Genomic DNA, 14,860 nt, shown 5'->3' with positions numbered 1-14,860 from the left:
CTGCTCCGGCAATCACGACAGACAACATCCGTTCCTCGCTTTTATCTGCTTTAGATGTTTGGGAATAAAGTGTCAATCACCTCTTCCCCAGTCATGTGTTAAAGCACTAACGTTCTCCTTTCTCCAGCTCTCTTTGCCTCGGTTAGTTCAGGGCCAGTTATTACCATGCCTCGGCTGCCTGCAGCACTTCTCTGGCATCATTTAGCTGTCAATTATCAGTGGTTTTTAGCAGAAGATTTGGATTCAGCTTAAAATCTACTTGTGTAAAGCCTCGCCTTACAGAGCAACAGCAGTCCGCACGCTGGCGAGACAGACTCTCCCAGTTTGTGGCTCCTTTATTCAGCAGGGTCACCAGAAGCACCCTAATTCCACCTCCGGTGCTAAAGCCCAGCGCCGCCTGTGCTCGCTGCCCTTCTCCGGTGCCATCCCACGCCGGGCGCTACCACCAGCCTTCAAGCTTGTGGCCGCTCGAAGCCGCCCCTGTCTGAGCCCTGGCAAGAGCCAGCTTTGGCTAAAAACGAGGAGAAAACAGAGCTGCTTTGTGCGGTGGCCGGAAAGGAGACTTCAAAGCGTGCGGCTGCCCCGAGCACGCCGGGTTATTTGTTATAATTGCCTTTTGCTCCTTTTCGGCCCCCGCAGGGGTTTCCCACAGCAGGGCCGAGCCAGTGGCGACCGCCCCTCTGGCTCTCGGCCGGCCCCGAGGCCTGGCCGGGCCTGGCCGCTGGCCCAGCCGCACCGCAGGAACCCCCGGGACTGCCCCCCGGCCCTGGGCGCCGGAAAGCACCGAGGAAGGGAATGCGGGAGCACCGGGGGAGGGAAGCGGCCGCCCGGGGCTGCGGGAGCCCGGACCCAGCCCCGCGGCTACGGAGGGGACCGCCCCACCGCAGCCGCGCCTCCAGCCCGGCCTCTCCCCTCAGGCACTCGCGCGGCCGCCCTGCCCCGCGGGGGACCTCAAGCGCCGCTGGGCGCCGCCATCGTGAGCGTCCTCCCCCGCTGGGCGCCGCCATCTTGTGCCCTCCCCGTACAGCGCGGGCGCCGCCATCTTGTGCCCTCCCCGTGCGGCGTGTCGGCCATGGCGGGGCTGCTGTGCCGCCTGCTCCTCTGCCTGGCGGCCGCCGGGGCCGCCGCCGACCTGCTGCTGGAGGAGGCGCGGCGCTCCGTGGACCTCAGCACCCACCTGGCCAAGGTCTCGGCCGAGCTCAGCCTGGCCAACGCGGCGGGCGGCACGGCCGCCTCCGCCTTCCTGCTGGCGCTGGAGCCCGGCCTGGAGCCCCGCCTGGCCTACCTGGGCGTGCAGGTGAGCACGGGCGGCGGGGCACGGCGCCCCGCTCCTCGGCGTGCGGGGGGACACCGGGGCGCGGCCTCGGGCGCTGCCGGGCCCCGCCGCCCGCAGGGACACGTCGGCACAGCGCCGCGCTCCCGGCCGCCTGCTGCCCTCCGCAGGGGCCGCGCCGGCAGCCGGCGTGGCGGTCGGGGAGAGGCTTCCTCGCCCGGCGCCCGGCCAGCGCTGCTCCTGCAGTGCTCCCACTGCCTTGTAAATAGCGAAGCTAAGGGTCGCTGTCCTTGTACGGAACAAAGGGGGGTGAATGGCTGCGGCGGTGAGGTCCGGGAGGCGGGAGAGATGCTGGTTAACGGCCTCACTGCTGTAGCGAGAGCGGCCGCGGCCCCTCGGGCGGAGCGGTGCTTGCGGCCCCTTGCAGGCCCGGGGACGGGGGCTCCAGCCTCTTACCCCGCGGGACGTACGTGCAGAGGGCTCTTCTCATCCCAGCAGTGTTTGCGCTGATCTCCTTTTTGCTTGCTGGCCAAGTCAGCTTCCCGTGGCCCGCTCGCTCCCCGGCCACTGTAGAAAACATCCAAGAGAAATCACAAAAGCCGTTGACCGCGATTCTCATTTGCACAAGTTAACAGTGACTGTGCTGGCTTGGGAGTCAGGCTGAAGGGAGCTCGAGAGGTTTATCAGAAATCTCCAGTATCTGTTCTTGCACACTGACCATGCTGCAATTTGTATTAATGAAAAAGGGCTGCTTTTTTTTTTTTTTTTAAATAAAGTAGTTATCTATCAGCTTGTACTTTCTGGGAGGCATCTCCCTAAAAAGTGGATAGGCACTGTATGGAGTTTGCCCTGGACATGTTAAGTCTTTTAAACAGCAGCACACTGATCAGTCTGTTGTTTTGGAACAGGTGAAGGGTGAGGAAGAGGAGGAGAACACCTTGGAAGTGAGAGAGACTAAAGTTAAGGGCAAAAGGTGAGTGTCACCCTCTAAGGTCAGTACCTAGAGTTGTGCATGGGGGTTTCACCGTCATCCTCATGGCAGAGCAGAAACACTACCTCAGTCCCACATACCTAGAGATCCTGGAGTCTTTTGTTCCTGAAAAGATCCACTCTCTACTCAGGCTGCATCCGGGGGTGCTGCAAAGCCAGGGAGCACAGTTCACACAAGCAGCTAAACCCAATTCCTGCAGCCCTAGAAGGAGTCATTCCCCTCCCTCAGATGCTCTTTCCTTGGGAGAGATCATTGCACTGAGCCCAGCACGTACCTGCTTCCCACAGCTGCTGGTGAGGGGAAAGCCCTACAAGGGAGAGAATCTCTCTCTTAAATGCAACTCAGCTGCCTTCAGGGGGGCTCAGCTGTGCTTAGTCTCTTGTGCTCACTGCCTTAAGTAATGCTCTGTTCCTTTATTAAGGGACATCAGGTAAGAGAAGCATTATAGCTATGGTCATGCTCTTACCCATTGCTCCCTTTTGAGGTCTCAAATGATTGGCAGCGGTGATTACAGAGAGATTGTAAGTGCTCTTTGGCTTTGTCCCCAGAGCACTGCTCTTAGTCTGCGATGTGGGGAGTACCACGCTGCGCTGGATACTGTGGCCCAGCGTGGGCTGTTGCCTGCTGCAGGGAGGGAGGATGCTGTCTTTTGCCCAAGGGTCTGCTTTGCCAAGCTTGGGATATTGGGCATACACTGCAAAACTGGGCAGGCGGGTGCTTTCTGAGCCGTGAGAGCTGAGAAATAAAGGGTGCTTGTAAAATGGGTCAGAAGCACGGTGCTGCTGGGTTTCAAGAGCACAGTAGCTGTGGAGTTAAGTTGCCAAGGTAGACTGTGGTTTTTGACATATCTGGAGGCCTCATGTGATCCTGCTCTTGGGCCACCAGGCACACCTTGAAGCTCGTTCACTTCTGTCATCACTTCGGTCTATCTGGTGCATCCTTACAGGTTTGGTGATACCTCGATCCTTTCTGTAGAACCTCAGTCCAAAACCGTGCTCATTTTCTGGCTGTTCCTTAGTTTCAGATCCTGTGGGCAAAAAGCTGAGAATTAACAGACTTTGTGGGAACGAGTGCTTAAGTTGTTTTTGATTTGTTTTCTGGACATTTGCACATGCTTCCTCTGATACAAATCATTCTTGTCATCTGGAGAAGAATGGAAAAAACCCTGCTGAAGCATGCTTTATAAATGCAGACCTAGGGAGGGGAGTGTGTCACCATTCCCCTTCCAAAATGGGAGCCTGGTGTTTTTGTGAAGCAAAGACTGTAACTGTGCCTGGACACAGTTCACCCCGTGCTGGCTCCTGTCCTGCTTCCCCAGTCCAGAGTAAGCACACCCTCTGGGACAAGACATCTGTATGCCTTAGAGGAGCAAATAAAATACTGGCCCCAATCACTTATGATATATGTGATATATGGGCTCCCATCCAGAGGGGATGTTGCAGGGGTTGGATCTGATTGCTCTCTCGGGGAAGATCTCCCATGACTTACCTGTTCTTCTCCCTTCCAGTGGAAAATTCTTCTCTGTGAAGCTGCCATCTCCTTTGGCACCAGGAGCCAAGGTCCGTGTATCTGTTGAAATGGTTTTCACACACGTCCTGCAGCCCTACCCCACCCACATCACCCAAAGCGAGAAGCAGTTTGTGGTCTTTGAAGGAAATCACTACTTCTACTCACCATACTTCACCAAGACCCAAACAACCCGGGTCAAACTGGCCTCTAGGAATGTGGAGAGTTACACCAAGCTGGGCAACCCTTCCCGCACTGAAGACATGATTGAATATGGCCCCTTCAAGGACATTCCTCCATACAGCCAGGTAAATGTCTGTGCAAGGAGGTTGTGGCTCTGCAGAGAGCATCTTGCAAACGTGGCACCTGCGTCTCAAAGGCCAGAGAGCGGGAAGTGGAGGCTTTCGTGTAAGAATCGCAGGTCAAACCCGGGTTAGCCTGCGTGCAGGCTAGGAACACGTGCTCCAGCAAGGTGCTCCTGGTACAGACGTGATTGTTGACCGCTGCTTGGTGTCCACAGAGCAAACCAAGCCAGTTTGTGCATGGTTCTGGCAGGGGTGTATTTACAGTGGGGAAGACTGCATCTCTAGCCCCCTCACCGTTGTGACTCAGCCAGACGTGTGGGGTGTGACCTGCGAGTACACCCCAGGTACCCTGTGTGAAGTGGGCTGGGGGGGCTCAAACCTTCCCGTGCAGTCAGCTTCACCTCTCTGCAGAGTCTCTCAAGGAGGTTTCTCTGTGGGACATGGAGACAGGTAATTGTGAGGGGAGGTTGCTCCTTACTTCAGCTCTGATAGTTTATCTTTTTTCCTTGTTAGGATACTCTGAAGGTGCACTATGAAAATAACAGTCCATTCCTGACCATCACCAGTATGACCCGCGTCATCGAGGTGTCTCACTGGGGGAACATTGCGGTTGAAGAGACGGTTGATTTAAAGCACACAGGAGCAGTGCTGAAAGGGCCTTTCTCCAGATATGACTACCAGAGACAGCCAGACAGTGGGATCTCTTCTGTCAAGTCTTTTAAGGTTGACATTTTGCCTTTTTTTTTTTTTTTTTTTTACTGTGGCTTCCCCCTTTCTTACATCCCCAGAGGGAAAAAAAAATACAGTTGTCCTTTTCCTTTTCTTTGGTAACCATACCCAAGTAATAAGGGAATATTAAAGCTCTGACCTATTTTCAGAGAAGGCTCATGCTAGATAGGAATAGCTTTTGGAGGTAGAATTAGGAGGTTACATGCTTTATTACATCTGTTGGCCAAACAAACTGCATATACCAGGGCACATAGTGTTTCTCCACACTCCCACCCCTCCAATCTCAGGAACCCTCTAAAACCCTTAATCCCTGTGCTGACAGCTCTGCTTTCCATTTTCCACTGTGCAAGGGCCATTCATTCTGTCCGCACCCTCTTATTTTCAGAGTTGCCTTCTCTGTCATATCCTCAACATGTTGAACAGTATTAATTGGAAACTCACCCATTCATTCCTTGCTCACAAAGCACTCAACAAAAGTTAAAGCTGTGTCTCTGCTAGCCAGATGTGAAAAGTATTATGTGTTTTCATCTGAACCAAAACATTTCTCGCTGCTTGAAGCCTCCAGGATTGATTGTTGTAATTCTCTAAGGTGGTGCAGCCAAACAGAAATCTCATTTTGCTGAGCGTAAAGCCAGCAAGCTCAGTGAGCTAGGGCAGCGGGCTGGAGTGAAAAGGGAATTGCTGTCCTGGTGGGCATGATGAGATCCCTTGCTGTCTGGGATGTTTGAAACTGGGCTGGAGAAAGCACATTCATTTAGAGGCCAAGTGATTTTAGTGCTGGCAGCCACTTCTGTGGCTGATTGCTTATAATAGCACAATTTTACCACTCAGTGCAACTGAATGGCCATTTTGTCATCTCTCACGTGGGAGCGCTGTTTCTCAATGCTTAACAGCCATTATTGGTTTTGCCGATTTCACTGGAAATAACTCCTAGCCGATGCACTGACTGTTGCTTTTCTCCATACAGACCATTCTCCCAGCTGCTGCTCAGGACGTCTATTACAGAGATGAAATCGGAAACATCTCCACCAGCCACCTCCTTGTCCTGGATGACTCTGTGGAGATGGAGATCCGTCCCCGCTTCCCGCTTTTTGGGGGATGGAAAACCCATTACATCATTGGCTATAACCTGCCAAGCTACGAATACCTCTACAATCTCGGTGGGTGGCACAGGGGAAGGGAATAAGAAACCTTCTCCTCTGTGTTTAAAGGTGGTTGCTGAACAGTAAAGAATTCAAAGCTGCAGTACGCTGCACCTTAGCAACAATGGTTGCTAGCTATTATTTCTAGAATATGCAAATCCACCTTCTTTTCTGTGCTTCCTTCAGGTTTTTTTAGACATCTGGTTAAAATATACTTGAGTGAGCTAGTGCCCCCTGCCGCACAATGTATCCGTCTGAGTTCTGCTCTTGCTTCTGTTAGGAGCTGAGCTTCAAGGTTGCCCCTTGTTCTTGAAGGAATTGTAACCACTCTCTGGTCTGCACTCTCTTAGGTGATCAGTATGCCTTGAAAATGAGGTTTGTCGACCACGTGTTTGATGAGCAAGTTACGGACTCTCTGACTGTCAAGATTGTCCTGCCAGAAGGTGCCAAGTAAGTCTCGTTACTCCTGGCTAGTCACTGCAGACGATGCTGTGTTGGTGGCAGTTCTCCAGCCTGCTCTAATGGCCTGAGGACAGTGAAACAAAACCATGACTGTGCATGTGGAGGAGACCTTGGAACACAGCTTTGCTTCCTTTTAGAGTGTTGTTTAAACTGCATAATTGGCCTTGTGCTAGAGGCCACGGTTAGCCAGCCAAGTCCTAGGTTACATCATCTCAAACACTGTAGAGTCACATGGGACTGTCTGGCTTTATTCACAGGAACATCCATGTGGACAGCCCCTATGAAATCAATCGTGCTTCAGACGAGCTTCACTACACTTATCTGGACACTTTTGGACGTCCAGTTATCGTGGCACACAAAAGCAACCTGGTGGAGCAGCACATCCAAGACATCGTGGTGAGTGTGGCCTCTCTGCAAGGCTTGCCTGAGCAGTTGCACCTCCTCTGTATTCAGTGGCACAGTCAAAACACCCGTATCGGGTTCCAGAAATACGTACTTACTGGACTGCGTGGCCAGTTCTGCTGCTGCCCGAGGAGTTCTGTCCCATAGGAACATGGGTCACCCCTCAGTGTTTCAAACCTCTCTTCTAGGTTCATTACACCTTCAACAAAATCTTGATGCTGCAGGAGCCTCTGTTGGTGGTTGGAGCTTTTTACATCTTGTTCTTCACTGTCATCGTCTACGTGAGGCTGGATTTCTCCATCACTAAGGTGCTGTATGATGAAGCTCCTGTGGGAGCATTAGTGTCTTACTCAGCTGACGGATGGAGGTTTTTTCATACCAGTAATTCTCACTGATATTCCTTCTGATTGGATATCTTACTGGATGCTTAAATGGAGCCCTGTTTCTATGCTACCTGAGCATTGATACTCCTGCAGGGTTGAACTGGTGTGCTAAGGCTAACCTGAGTTTTGCCTTCTGGATGAAAAGGAATCCCTCCCTGAGAAGCAGGGATGTCCGCAATTCTCCTTCTGCAACATTTTAACTTACTTTTTGTTAAGCTGTTTGTTGGGCTAGGCTGAGTGCTGAAAGGTGCTTGCCCTAGTTAGTACTTGTACCATTTGCCCAATTACTTAGTTGTTGACTTAATTGCAAAGGGAGCAGTTTCTGTAACAGTCCTGTGGCAGACTGCAAGCATGGCTTGATGCAGATCAAAGATATGACTGCTTCGATCTTCCCTTCTGTCCTCTCGCAGGATCCAGCTGCTGAAGCTAGGATGAAGGTTGCCTGCATCACGGAGCAAGTGCTTACTCTCGTGAACAAGAGACTTGGGCTGTACCGTCACTTTGATGAAGCAGTGAATAAATACAAGCAGTCACGGGACATCTCCACCCTGAACAGCGGCAAAAAGGCTTTGGAGACAGAGCACAAGGCTCTGACAAATGAAATAGCCTCTCTGCAGTCTAAACTGAAGACAGAAGGCTCTGACTTATGTGATAAAGTAAGAAATTCTAATTTTTTTTTTAAGCTCTCCTATTCTTGGCTCTATTAAGTAGTCTAGGTGAGTTTTAATTTGGGGCTTAGTTTGTGCAGCCTGTATATATATTTTTTTTTCCCTCTGAAAATGGCTTGATCCCTGCCAGGAGGCGTGAAGATCAGTTTATTCTTTTTGCAGTAGTCTTGGTTATGCAGCCCTGTAAGCGCTGCTGGTAAACAGCTGCTTGTGCTGTTTCTTAAACAGCCCTTGAACCAGCTGGATGAGTACAGATTAATGCTTTTGTAACACAATCCTGATGCTGCTCATTGAGCTCACGGCAGTGACACTTAGGCAAAAATGGAAACTATCAACATGTGATCAGTTCTGACTTTACTTCTGACACCAGCCAAACCAAAATCTTCTCCCTTATCTCTTATTTCCTTGCACATGTGAATTTGGTGCTGACAGAATTTTGGTAACATGACGCTCCTCGGGGTATTCCGCTGTACCATGTTGAAAGCCATGGCACAGTGAGCACGCACCCACGATCCTTTCCTCCTTCCACGATATTTCAACACTTACCTGGACCAGCCACTTAACCCCAAGCGAGGGACACTTTAGTCTCTAGGGTCCATTCAGCCAGCAGCCACCTTGCTTAATCTGTTACTGACTCAAAGAGTAGCTCTGTCATTACAGACCTGCTTCTCACACACCATTAACATTGATTGTAGGGAGACAGCTTCTGGTTGTCATAGTAGTGATTTAGCTTGAAGCCTTTAAAATCTATCATTAAACACTCTTTAACAGTCATTGCACCTGTCTCCTGCCAGGATGGCTCCTGGGTCCTCGGAGCCCCTTTATCTGCACTGCTTAATTATCCATTTGCGAGATGTTCCTCATAGAGGGATGCCAAAGAGAGGTGACACCTCAGGAGGCAATATTCAGGGACTGGAGATGTTTCCACTTAGCGTTGACTTCATCTTTTGCTCCAGCTTTACCATCTGTTCTATTGCAGCTTCACTGTAGGGATGGTTTTTTGTCTCCTCTAATATTCCCTTTGTTCCTCACTCCCATAAGGTAAGTGAGATTCAGAAGCTCGATGGCCAAGTCAAGGAGCTCGTTCTGAAGTCCTCGGTCGAGGCTGAGCGGCTGGTAGCTGGCAAGCTCAAGAAGGACACGTACATCGAGAATGAGAAGATGCATTCCAACAAGCGCCAGGACCTGGTCACCAAAATCGACAACATCCTCGACGCACTGTAACTCTGGTTTAGTGACCAGGTGGAGGGGAGAGGTATGAAGGGAGATGAGAAGCCTGGGAGTGGATACAGTTTGAGCCAAAACACCTTCCCAGCAAAATTAGGGGGAAAGTTGATGTGAAATGTCTAAAAGTACATTTTGGTTTTAGATTTTTCTATAGAGCCTGTCTGCTCAGCAACATGTGCTGTGCAAGGGACCACACCATCATGCTGTTTGGCTGGGTAACGGGGTTTCTTTACCAGAGGTGAGGCTCAGCCAGTTTATAAAACAGTCTCACTTTTGGTTTTTCCTGTATAGATGTGCCCTGACTAAACGCGCACAGCCAGCCAGTCTGAGCACAGACACGCTCATGGCAAATCTGAATGTCGCATCTCCAGAAAGAATAAAAGACACTTTTGCTCTACTTTGAAATAAAACTGCCGCTGCCTCGCCTTTATGTGTTGTGCAGGGGTGGGGGGAGGCAGAGGGGCTGGGTGGCCCTATCCGGCCCGTGGCCAGGCAGTGCAGCTCCCTGGGGAACGGAGCTCAGCCCTGACTGCTCCCACCTCCCACGGGAGGGCTCCCACCAGAGCTCTGCCACCCCGCAAGGCCCTGACCCAGGCAGGGGAGAAAGCCAAGCCCTCGTTCCCTAGGGACATGCATGCACCTACACCCTTACAGGGAGAAAAACCACAACGCAACCCCTCCCGCTAGCCTCGCAACCCCTCCCGCTAGCCTCGCGCTTTGTGCCACATGCTTTCCTGCTGCATGTGACAACACTCCCTGTGTCCCTTGTGCTACCCCAGGAGGCCCTTGCTCCCACCTGGATACCCTGGGGTGTGCGTGCAATTCCCTGATAAGTGCAGTCTTGTAAGATTATTTTTTTTCCCTGTGCCTCTCTGCTTCAGTGCACTGCTAAACACCCCGGAGCTGGCTGCCGGGACTGGAATATAGGTCTCTCCTGTTTACCAAAGCTGTTTGAGATCCCGATAGAGAAAGGACCAGAAAAGAACAGAACGCAGCACATCCCTCTGCCTTGCTGATGCCGTGATGTGCAGGTGGAGGCAGCTGCCTGTGGGTGGATGTTTCGGCAGGGCAGGGGTGGTTAAGTGGGGTGCAGCCACTGGGCATCCGCAGCCACCTGCGGGAAGCGCGTTCGGCAGAAGAACTGGAGGCTGCTTACAAACTGGGCAAGAACACGGCTACACCGCAGAGCGATCCGAGCCACCCCCGAGGACGCTAGTGCCCGAAGTGGCTGTGCTGGGGGGCGGAGGTGTGCCACGGTTCCTGCACGGGCTCTGCCTGAGGCTTGGGGCAAACAAAGCCCCCGTGGCCCGGCGCTGCCTGCAAGCCCTGTGCCTGGACCCCTGCAAGTAGCTGGACGCCTTCCAGCCCTTGCCAGGCCACCCACACTGCCTGCCCCTCTGTCCCAGGCCCACGTAGCCAAGGTCTGTCACAGACGCACTGTCCTTGCCCTTTACTACCCTTCTTATCTTGGAGGGGCTTCTTATCCTGGATAAAAGTTGTCCTTACCTTCTCCAGGGATGTTTTTCTCTTTTTAGAGGATGAGGTTGGTAGGAAAGCCCTTTGCCCCAGGCCACGCAGCTTCCAAAGTGGGTTTGTTAGTCTGGAGCGTTTTGCTGCAGGCCTGAGCCCAGGCACCCACCACGTCGTCTGCCAGGTGCCAGCTCCCTCCCGTGCCCACAAACCTCACCCTGCAGCGGGGCGGGCAAGCCTAGATCCCCTGCCTCTCTGTTCCCTGCGCAGGTGCTGTTGGGAGCCCTGAGACCGCAAGTCCTGCCTGACCAGGGTGGGGATGACCATCAGCTAAAATCAAATAAATCATCATTAACCCGGTGGGCCAGAACACACGTGCACAGTACTCGGGGAGGTACCCAAAGCCAGACAGGGGCTCCTGTTGCACCAGGGCAACGCAGGCAGGTCCAGGGGAGGAGAAGAGGGATCAAACTGATGATCCCAGAGACATCCTTAACTTTCCATTCCCCCCGGCAGAGGAAAGGCAGTGCCACGCTTCTTTTCCCACGACCCACCTCTGCCTGGCTTCCCGGGCAGCCCAGACCCCCGAGGGTACAGTGGAGCTGATCGTGCCCATCGCATCAAAGCCCCCCGGCGTTGGTGGTGCGTCTCTATGTCTTTCCCTCCCTATCCCAAGGGGTTCTGCTCGATCAGCGTACGCCTCAGCCCTCACGGCTGCTGGGCAGCTTCAGATCCTGCTCGTTAACAGAAGCCACGGCTGCAGAGACAGCAGCTATAAATAAGCTGGATGAATGCAGCCAGCCCCGGCAAAAAAGGCTTCCAGTCCCCAAGGAGAGCTGCCCCAATTCCAGCGGCCGAGAATAAAACAGCCGCTGCAAGAAGAGATGCTTTGCTCCTCTCCCCGGACGGCCCTTCTGCCGCCCTCCCCGGGCAGCCGCAGCCGCCCACACCGAGTGCCCTGAGCCCCTTCTGCCCCCGGTGCTGCTCTTCAGGGCCAGCTCAGGCGCAGGGAAAGGGCAATTGAGGGCAAGCGGCCCAGGGACGTCCCCGCTCTGGGGCTCAGCGTGGGTCCCTGGGGTGGGCAGGAGACCCCTGGGGAGACAGGCTCTGGTTCCTCCGCGCTTTTCAACTAGGTTATGAAACGGGATGGAGACATTCCCCAAGGTGAGGTTCATCCCCCGGAGGGGTCCCCAACCTTTGTACCCGCTCCCCTGTGCCGGCAACCCCCAGGGCTGCTGGGGAGCCACAGCGAGGAGGCACGCCGTACCCCAAAGCGTGCAGCCCTCCTGCCGAGCCCCACGAAGGGAGCAGCTGGGCCTCTGCAAGCCGTGACAATAACCCACAGCAGCACGTGCATCGGGGAACCCCTTCAACAAACCCACAGCAGCAGAGTGACCTAGAAACCAGAGCAATTTCTGGATTCCTGCAAATTTACTTCTGAGAATAAACGAGAAAAAGGAGGAGGAAAAACCACAGCACCTACCAGGAGCTCAGGGTCTGCAGGAGCTGCGGGAGAGCCAGAGCAACAGCACCTGATGGCAGCAAATGGAGGGATTAGGGCTGCAGCTGATTGTCTCTGCCAAATGTAAAGGGGGCAGCCTCCAATCCGTGAGGTGGGGGAAAAATGGGGAGGGCCATTGGGCCAGAAAGGCACTTAGCTGTCCGTCTCCTGCCATCCTCCCCCTCAGCTCTGAGGGCGTGAGGGGATCCGACTTCGAAATCTCTCCTGTGGCTGGGTTTTACAAATCACAAATGTATCCAAGGGGGCTTGGAAGCAGTCTCCCTGCTCAGCGCCCGGTGACAAGCAGAGAAGCAGCCCCTTGCCAGATGTGTGTCCCGAGGTGCCCTCTGAGGACGGACTTCCTAGGAAGGAGCTGCTGCAGGGCAGTCCAAAAGGGTCCCCATCGGCAGAGCCATCAGGGAGCTTAGTCTCTCCTCCACGCGTCTCAGGCTGTGCTTGCTTTGCTCCCGCAGCCGCTGCATCCTTCAGCCAGCGTCACCATGCTGGCCGCTGCCACCAGGGCCAGTCCAGCAGGTCCTTGGCCAGGGCTGGCCTTGCTGGCACCATTTTTGGCTGGCTTTGGGCTCTCCCTGAACTCCAGCTGCTGCTTTCCGAGGATATCCCTTACTTCTTCCAGGCTTGGCAGCTCATCAGGTGTGAGGAACTGGAGCCAGCAGGTTCCCAAAGCATCACCGCCAGCGCTGGGCAGGGATGGAGGCACTGCCACCAGGGAACCCAGGCGCGAGGGCCCCTCTTCCCTTCAGCTATGCTCGTGGCTGTCTAACCCGAGACCTGTGGGCAGGGGGAATCCCAAGCTGATGGAGAGGACAACCTCCATCCTCCTGCTGCCTCCGACAACAGCCAGGCCTTCAAGAGAGGGCTGAGAGCTGCAAAAGGTCTGGGCTTTGTCTCTGCTGCTCTGCACAGAAGCTTTTCTGGGCTTGGAAGCTCACTTGAGATCTTGTTCAGAAAAAATACCCTGGGGCGGCTGTGAGGAGTTGGGAGGCATCTGCCAGGGGAATTGCGGAGCAGCAGAAGGAAAGGAAAAAGGAAGGCTCAGATAAAGGAGCGCTTGAGACCCTCCAGCAGATTAACATCTCATGGGCAATTAAAGCTGAGCCCTGCTGGGATTCCGTGATTAGTTTTGCTCCTGTGCAGAGTTTGGAACCAAAAGGTTGGAAGGGCTGAAATTTGCCTCCACAGCAAAGGGAACAAAATTAAGAGAGAAGGGAAAAAAAAAAAGTATACGTAGGAGAAGGAAAAGGAAACCACACAAATGCAAGATTTGCCGGTGAAAGCGAGCAGCCATGATTTCAGGTCCCCGGCTCAGCGCAGCCACCTGCCTCATTCGGGGCGGCACGCAGCTCCCCGCTGCTCCCCTTGCTGCCCCCCTGCTCCCCCCTGCCTCCCCGCACCCCACAGCTCCCCTTCTCACCGGGGTGCTACCCACACCCCAAGCTTCTCCTGGGCATCCCGGGCAGCCAGAGAACAACTTCTCCCTCTTCGACTTCTCGCTGTCAGTCCTCCAAGGGAAACTCCAGAACTGAAGACGTGCCCAGGAGGTCCAACCCGTCCTCCAGTGGGTGCTCAGACTCAGGGGCTGGAGGGAAAATCAGGTTTTATAGTCAGGTGCAGCGTAACTCCCACCCACACCCTCCGGTCCTAGCCAGCCCCCCATCCACCCTCCGTGGGTGGGGATAGCCCAGTACTACTTCTGCGCCATCGACCCTGCCTCCCCTCCCCGTGCTGACACCTCCCCTCTGCTCCACAGGGACCAACCACCCTTTTTATTTTTTAATTTTGTTTTCATCCAACCCAAATAAAATCACTGGGCTTAACTCAGAGCAAACCCTGCAAGTCTGCGGTTGGCTCTGGGGGGTGCCACGTTTCCGTACGCCCCAAGGAAGCACGTCCGAAAGCACCCCCGGTTTAGCGACGCCTCTTCGGGCCCACCTGACCCCGCCACTTCGCGGGGAGAGCCGGAGCACGTGCCGAGTGCCACGCAAGCAGCCGTGCCACGCAAGCAGCCGCGCTGTAGTGCTCCCTGCTGAGTTACGGCCTCGGGGAGCGCACACCCGTGCACACCCGCGTGCACACCCCGCACCAGCGCCGGGGCTTTTGGCGAGCTCCCAGGTTAAACAGCATCCGTGGTCCGTCACCCTTCGTCTGTCCACAGACCGTCCCCGGCAGCGGGGCACGGCGCCTTGGCCACCCCAGCCCCACGGCAGACCTGGCAGCCACCCCCTGCACGGCTCCACAGACGGACAGACAGACCTCCCCGCATGCTCTTTCACCATTTCCCTCCCGCCGGCCCCAGCGGGGCTGCCCGTCTCCCGGTCCACCCAGTCCGGCGGCTGCTCAGCACCATCTGGTGGCTTCGGACCAGTGGCCCCGGGCAGCACCCGCTGGTTTGGGGTCACCCCAGGCTGCTGGCTGGTTGAGGGGTGCTGGGGGATCTCACGCCCCCTCTCGCGGCTCCCGCTCCTTCTCCAGCGCAGGGCGGGCCGTGTCCCGGAGGAGGACCGCGTCCCGCCGGCTGGCAGCACCCAGAGGACCACGTCCCGGCAGGCTGCAGTGCCAGGAGGGATGGGATAAGGTCCCCATGGCGCTGGTGGGGCCTACGGGGCTGGCGGTGCCGCCATGGCACCTCACCGCCTCCGCCGCCACTAGAGGCCGACAGCGCCCACGGAGGCCGCACCACCATGGCGGCCACCCCAGCCTGCCCCTGCCCCGGCCCCGGCCCAGCCCGCTGCCGGCCCTGCCGCTTGGGGGACCCATTGCCGCGCCGGCACGCGGGCCAG

At 55.1% G+C, this 14,860-nt stretch overlaps 1 protein-coding gene across 1 annotated transcript; it reads left to right on the top strand.

The window, feature by feature from the left end:
* Positions 1–974: 974 nt before the first annotated feature.
* On the top strand, positions 975–9,485 carry RPN1 (ribophorin I). Its single transcript, XM_075513840.1, has 10 exons — positions 975–1,297; positions 2,182–2,246; positions 3,772–4,078; positions 4,589–4,798; positions 5,772–5,964; positions 6,297–6,396; positions 6,666–6,804; positions 6,999–7,118; positions 7,604–7,849; positions 8,903–9,485. Exons 1-10 carry the CDS (start codon positions 1,073–1,075, stop codon positions 9,083–9,085), a joined length of 1,788 nt encoding a protein of 595 aa, XP_075369955.1. The 5' UTR covers positions 975–1,072; the 3' UTR covers positions 9,086–9,485.
* The last annotated feature ends 5,375 nt before the right edge of the window (positions 9,486–14,860 follow it).

Source organism: Mycteria americana, chromosome 11 (assembly GCF_035582795.1).
Source record: "Mycteria americana isolate JAX WOST 10 ecotype Jacksonville Zoo and Gardens chromosome 11, USCA_MyAme_1.0, whole genome shotgun sequence".
Taxonomy (NCBI): Eukaryota; Metazoa; Chordata; class Aves; order Ciconiiformes; family Ciconiidae; genus Mycteria; species Mycteria americana.
The sequence above is the reverse complement of the archived record's forward strand: the minus strand, read 5'-3'. Positions and strand labels throughout refer to the sequence as shown.